Source organism: Dromiciops gliroides, chromosome 2, assembly GCF_019393635.1.
Source record: "Dromiciops gliroides isolate mDroGli1 chromosome 2, mDroGli1.pri, whole genome shotgun sequence".
Lineage (NCBI taxonomy): Eukaryota > Metazoa > Chordata > Mammalia > Microbiotheria > Microbiotheriidae > Dromiciops > Dromiciops gliroides.
Genome location: NC_057862.1, coordinates 351,931,754 through 351,938,639, shown reverse-complemented (window position 1 = coordinate 351,938,639; position 6,886 = coordinate 351,931,754). Strand labels below are relative to the sequence as shown.

The window sequence follows — 6,886 nt, the reverse complement described above, 5'->3', positions numbered from 1 at the left end:
TGTGGAGTATAGATGCCGAATGAGCCATACTATTTCTTTTGTTTTTGGTGCTGATGTTTTTCTCTTTTGAGGTTTTTCGTCATTGCTCTGATTTTTCTCTTATAACATGACTAATGCAGATATATGTTTAATGTTATTATGTGTGTGTGTGTATATAACCTATATCAGATTACCTGCTGTCTAGGGGAGGGGGAAGGGAGGGAGGGGAGGGGGAAGGGAGGGGAGGGAGGGAGAAAAATCTGAAATTGGAAAGCTTGTATAAACAAAAGTTGAGAACTATCTTTACATGTAATGGGAAAAAATAAAATATTTTATTAAATAAATAAATAATTTTTTAAAGTATATGTGTGTGTGGTTTGTTTACTTCATATGTGGAAGAAGTTTATATAGTCCCATTCCCTGTTTTTAAGGTCTCAAATTTTTGCAATTGCTTATTATTGTTGAAAAAAGAAAAAAAAATGTCCAGGATATACAAATGTCTACACTGTACTTCAAAAATTCTAAAGGAAAAAGTAGGTTACTAAAGGGTTTCTTTTAAAAAGTTCACTTGATTCCTTTGTTTATTTAATGCACTAAAATTTAAAGATTGAAATAATTTTATGAGGGAAAAAAGGAATTTGAATTTCAAGGATTCTTATTTGGTTATAACTAGGAATTCTTTCACTTGGAGCAAAAGCTGATTGCTCAATTGTTTGCGAGTTGGGGGGGGGGGGCAGAGGACACACCAGTACAAGAGATTATCTCCAGCATAATGGGGAATGGCAAAGAGAAAAATCTGATCATGGAAACAGCTGTGCCTTTGGAAGCAGTGGCCTACAATATCAATAGATGAACTTTATGATTTAGGTCCACAATTATCAGGAAGGAACCTTCTCCCAGATATCCATACTCTAAGGCAAAGCCTTGCATATTTCAAATTCTGTTCATGACCAGTAAAGCCAGGCAGAAAAAGAAAAGAATCAGAAAGGACTCCAAAGAGGGTCTCAAGGAAGAACTACTGTTAGTCTTGAGATAGATAGTTATCAACACCCAAACGTTTCCAGGTTTATGCCTAAGACCTCCAGCAGCTCCCAGCCCAACCCAGGAGACTTTTCCAAAGATTCACAGAATATGGGAGAAAATAGATTCACATATATAGGAAAAGCCACTCAGGCTAACAGATCCCCATGGGCACACTGCTCTGTCACAATGTCATCTCACCTGGCTCCCTTGCTCTCCCTCTTACCATAACATACAGCTCTGAAGCTACCACATAATATCTCATTTGCCAACATCTACCCATAATCCTGGAATAGCTCTACTTTCATGAATTTCTTACAGGCAATCTCAGAACCAGGTCTGCCACTAACTCATTGATACTTCCTTTCTCAAAACCTCAATTTTATCATCTATAATAAGAATGGCTAGGGCTATGAAACTGTTTCACTAAGTAACTTTTAAATTCCATTCTTCCATGACTATTAAGCCTAGAGTTCAACCTCTCCTCTCATGCAGGGATGTCACTTAACACATTTCAAACAAGTAAGTAGCTAGTCTCTGCTAGAATCACTTCAGTGATGGGGAGATGTCTACATCCTGACAGGTAGCACAGAATGGTGAGGCATCCCATCACTCAATTTTGAGTCCTAAAACTTCATTTCAAGTCCTTTGAGACTGACCATTTATAAACTTCGAGGCTCTGAGCACATCCGTTAAATGTTCTCCACTTGTTGCTTCATCTGCAAAAAGGTCAATGCACTTGTAACTCACAAGTGCATTGTGATGGATCAAATTAGATAAATTACATAAAGCATTTTGTAAACCAGAATTCACTATGTAAATATGAGCTATTAGCATTTGAGGAAATTCTATTTATTTTATATGTTTGGGAAACCAGCCTAGAACAAGATTACATGAGACAGGACTCAGAACTGTGGTAAATATCCCTTCATTTCTGGCTCTTAGCTCCAGGCTAAACTGTTCATAAGCAAATCATTCAGAACCTGTTTCTAGGGCCCTGCATTTATACAAATAGGTTTCACAATCATGGTGGATTCTTGCCTATATATAATGCTGGTGTCACAGAAACTGAACATAGAACAACAGTTCACTTTGATTCATTTCACTCCACTTACCTTGCCAATACTTACATCATGAAGGCAGCAGCTGGATGCCTGTTCCTAATGCTAGCATTAATATCCATCTTCGGTGAGTATCTCTTTCCTAATCTTGCCCTAATCCCTGGCATTAGCTGTCCCCTTACAATGACTGGCCCAGAGAGTCCCAAATAAAATCACCTGAGAGGTGGGCAGGACTCCTCTTCAGAATAAGAGCTCTAAAAAGAAATGTATTTACTTTTCTGACTTTGCCAAGAGAAGTCATGCAATGTCAGGGCTAGAAGAGACCTTAGGATATAGAACTGAGATTATAAAAGGTTGAAGGTACCTTGGAACATATGCTATTGAGGGAAGAAGGATCATAATATTGTTAGTATTATCATGTTAGTATTGGAAGAGATCATAAAACATGCTTTTAGAGATAAAATGGAATTTTGAGGTTAATAGAGCTAGAAATGAATTTAGAAGACATAATGCAAACTATTAAAGATACTACAGATCCTAGAACATAGAATTTCAAAGTTGGATGGGTCTTCATAGTTTACCTAATGCACTCCCCTCATTTTAAACAGTTAGAAATGGAGGAAGGGGTAATGTAGAAGAAAGAAATTATTTCCTTCCTTTATATTATATAGAACATTTATTTGTATTAGAGGAAAGAACTTCCTAAGGTTTCAGGAGAAGCAGGAGTAGTGTTGGGTTATTCGAGAGACTGTTCAATCTTTTTGCCTTCTTTATTTCTATTACAGATGTGGAATCAGTCTCAAAAAACACAGTAAGTCTTCTTTCCCTCAATCCCCAACCATTTTGCTATTATATTCCTATCTCATAATGGCAATACATTTCACATGAATGTGGTCCTAAATCTAAATTAAATTATTTGAAGGTAAACCACTGCAAAATGTAATAAATATAGTAGTTTATTCCCAAATAGCATTCTGAGTCAGCCTGCAATGGGCTGTTTTCCAAATATAAATTTTAAAGTCATGTCCTATTTGAGCTGAAACCAGGTCCACAAGTTACAGAAACCAAGAGTATATCCAAATACAACAGATTAAACTCAAGGTCATAAATTGAAAATCAATTGGCTCCTGTTCTAGAAAAATCCTCTAGCAATATAGATTAGTAATGTCTGTAATTTATAGTTGTAGAGGGTTTTGGGTTATAGTATATAGTAGAGGTTATAGTAGTTGTATAGTGGAGGTTATAGTTATAGAGGGACACCAGAGATTAAATTACTTGGGACAGCTAGGTGGTGCAGTGGATAAAACACTGGCCTTGGATTCAGAAGGAACTGAGTTCAAATCCGGCCTGAGACACTCGATACTTACTAGCTGTGTGACCCTGGGCAAGTCACTTAACCCTCATTGCCCTAAAAAAAAATAAATATTTTTTTTTAAAAGAGAGTAAATTACTTGCAAACATGGTAACATAGTTAATGTATGAGAGGCAGGGCTTGATCACAGGTCTTTCTGCCTCCCAAATTAGCCATCTATCTGTTCTGCCGTGCTGCTTCTTACTCTGCATGCTGTAGGGAGTCAATAAACTTCTGATGAAGAGAAGATTAGAACTCTGGACACCAGAGCTTGTTTTACCCCATGACTATGAAATGCAAGAGTAAGAGGGGCATAAGGCTGGTCTAAGGGTCTTTGTATTGAGATTGTAGGCTATGATTTTCATAGCATCTCCAGACCTTTGTCCTTTCCAGACCTGAGGACCATAGCAACTGCAGGTTTTTAGAAACTTGATTTTATAAAAATTGTATTAATTAAAAGGGAGATAATATGTATTATTGATTTTTCAGGTTGACTGCAGCAGTTATAAAAAAACGCCACCAGGAGACCCCATATTCTGCACTGCTGACTATAACCCAATATGTGGTTCTGATGGGAAAACATATTCTAATGAATGCTTTTTCTGTTCTGCTGTTAAGTAAGTACAGACATCAAATGGAAAGGAAGATAATTAATGTAGGTTAAGGTATGGGTTTATGGTGGGCAGGGAGGAAACGTTCAGTGATTACCACAGTGGAAACATTCTTAAGTAATATGTAAGAGCAGGGTTTGAGAAACCATTATTCCATCTCTTTAAAGCATACTCCAAACAGCAGATCAGGGCATACAAGCAATTCTCCCAGCTGGATGATTCATATCCCTTTCTGCACATTTGCTCCCTCCATTATTCTCCCTTCCTCTATATCTACTGACATCCCAATTTTATAGACAAGCAAAAGCGGGACTTAGAAAAGAAAAGTATTTAAAGTTATAGAGGTAGTAAGGGACAAAACTAGAATTTAAACCCAATGTTCTCTCCACTACACCATGTCACCTCTCTCTATATGGCTGAACATGGACAAGTCTCTTCAACTCTTTCGGTCTCAGTTTTCATATGTATAAAATTTGTGTATAAAAGTAGTTAATCCGAATGATTGGTATATCCTTTCCAGAGCTAACACTCAATGTATTCATAAATTTATGAACTGGCTACATAGCTATAAATAAGTCACTCAAATTCTCTAAGACTTTTTTTTTAATTTTTTTTTTTTTAGTGAGGCAATTGGGCCTAAGTGACTTGCCCAGGGTCACACAGCTAGTAAGTGTTAAAGTATCTGAGGCCAAATTTGAACTCAGGTACTCCTGACTCCAGGGCCAGTGCTCTATCCACTGTGCCACCTAGCTGCCCCAGACTTTTTTTTAATCTGTAAAATGAATGGATTCCATGAATCCTTCCATATCTGACATGCCATACCTCTAAACTTTTTCCTTAAAGGCATCCATATTTGTTTAGATATCCTTTCCTCCAACACCATTACAGTAATAGGTCCTATCATTCATCCTTTTCATCAGTTAAAATAGTAAATGTAGGTTCACATGTATGAGTGGCATGAAGAGTGTGTGTGTGTGTGTGTATATATATATATATGTATATATATATATAATGATATTTCTGTCTCATATTTATATCCCTGTTCTTCATATTTTACTTAAGAGATTTATATCTCATCTTAGACTAGTAACTCTGTCTTTAAACTTTAATATGTCTCTATACCTCCACTAAAGATCTCTCTGATGCCTCATTGTGGCAAGGAGGTAGCTCTGAATTCTCAAAGGCTGTCTCAGATATGTTCAAGTTTCTGGCCAGGTCTTAACAATTCAGAAAGTCTTTCAGCATGACTACAGTGACAGACTCTATGCCAATGGAAGACCAGCATAGAAGACCAGCATACCTAATTTCAAAAGGGCTCATCATCAAAAGTTTTCTACCAGGTTATGAATTTTCTTTGCCTGGAAGAATGCATCAAGACTGGCTACAAAGACTCAGGAATTGTGACAATTCAGTGGAAGTAGTTCCTAAACAGACAAAATTTTAAAAAGTAATTTTCAAGTATTAGTTTCTGTAACTCCTAAGTAAAAACAAGGTGGAGTGGAGCAAAGATCTGATTATAAATGACTAATAAACAGCCATCAGCTATGGCCCTTTTTAATAGAAGTAAGATTTGAAGACTGAGGGTGAAGCATGTCTACTGTCTCTCCACAGAGTGGTAGTGGACTATCAGTGTGACATGAGAAGGAAAAAAACATATCTATGTGTGTATGCATATATGTGTGTATACACATGTATATACACATATACATATCTACATATACACATGTATATATATATATATATATACCCAAATAAATAAACATATTGGCAATGTCTTAAATATATGAATACACATATTTGTTCATTTTTGTATATACATATATTCATACATCTATATAAAAGACATAAGCAATGTGTTTATTTGTTTGGATTTTCCCCTGAATTTGTTATTACAAATGATGCTATGGCTAGTGAGAGGGCTAGGGAGTGAAATGACAATGATGGTTTTTTAATTGCATAAATGAAACATTTTAAAGAACAAAACAGGAGTCAGTGAGTTTTCTATGAATGTTTAGAGAATGAAAGCAACAGAATATCATATAAATATGGAATCTTAGTGTAAGAAAGGATTTCAAAGATCACTTAATCTTGCTTTTACCCAATGAATAAATCTGTTCTGCAACATCACCACCAAGTGGTCATCTTACTTCTGTTTAACCACTGCCAGTAACAGTGTTTCCATTGTTCCCTCCTTTGCAGAAAAGACAAAGCTGGACTAGGTGATAGCTAAGGTTATTTCTATGTTATAAGGTTTGACATCAGAAAATGGGCTTGTGGCCCATTCACACCTAACTGTTGTTTTTTTCACATTCCACAGGCAGAGTGATGGCAAAATCAAATTTTCCCATAAGGGGAAGTGTTGAATTAAAGCATCAGTTCTGAAATGTCCTCCAGTACTTTCCATTCCTGCTAGAAGATAATGCACAAAACAGCTCTAATTTTCAAAAGATTCTCCTTCAGAATGTTGGATCTTCAACGTTGTTTGTACTGTTGCTTTCAGAATAAAGGAAACTTTAATGATTTTTTTGTCTGAATTCTGTTAGTAGAAGAGGTAAACAGGGAACCTAAGGAATAATTAGATATCAAATGTTATAACAGGATTGGGATCAGTAATATACCACCTAGGTATTGAGGATAAAGGTGGGACAGTTTACTGACTTCAAGGCTGTCAAGGAAGTATATTATTTCCTTCTTGGCTCCAAAGGAAAGGAATTGTGCCATTTGAGGCAGCAGAGATAGATGTAGGAGAGGGGAGTGCATGTTGCAGGGAAGAAATTTCAACTTAGTATGATGAAAAACTTCAGCAAGAGTGGAATGTACTGCCCTAAGAAGGAGTGAATTTTTTGTGCCAGGAATTTTTCAAG

General features: G+C 36.4%; 1 protein-coding gene across 1 annotated transcript; it reads left to right on the top strand.

The window, feature by feature from the left end:
- Positions 1–2,085: 2,085 nt before the first annotated feature.
- Positions 2,086–6,525, top strand: LOC122743713 (serine protease inhibitor Kazal-type 9-like). Its single transcript, XM_043988833.1, has 4 exons — positions 2,086–2,187; positions 2,846–2,871; positions 3,901–4,028; positions 6,340–6,525. Exons 1-4 carry the CDS (start codon positions 2,133–2,135, stop codon positions 6,383–6,385), a joined length of 255 nt encoding a protein of 84 aa, XP_043844768.1. The 5' UTR covers positions 2,086–2,132; the 3' UTR covers positions 6,386–6,525.
- The last annotated feature ends 361 nt before the right edge of the window (positions 6,526–6,886 follow it).

What these genes read in the sequence shown, in the direction of transcription:
- LOC122743713 (XM_043988833.1), top strand. Translation starts at nt 2,133, where the DNA reads ATGAAGGCAGCAGCTGGATGCCTGTTCCTAATGCTAGCATTAATATCC. An exon ending in AGCATTAATATCCATCTTCG is followed by an intron (nt 2,188 to 2,845) that starts GTGAGTATCTCT and finishes TTTCTATTACAG; the next exon opens with ATGTGGAATCAGTCTCAAAA. An exon ending in TTTTTCTGTTCTGCTGTTAA is followed by an intron (nt 4,029 to 6,339) that starts GTAAGTACAGAC and finishes CACATTCCACAG; the next exon opens with GCAGAGTGATGGCAAAATCA.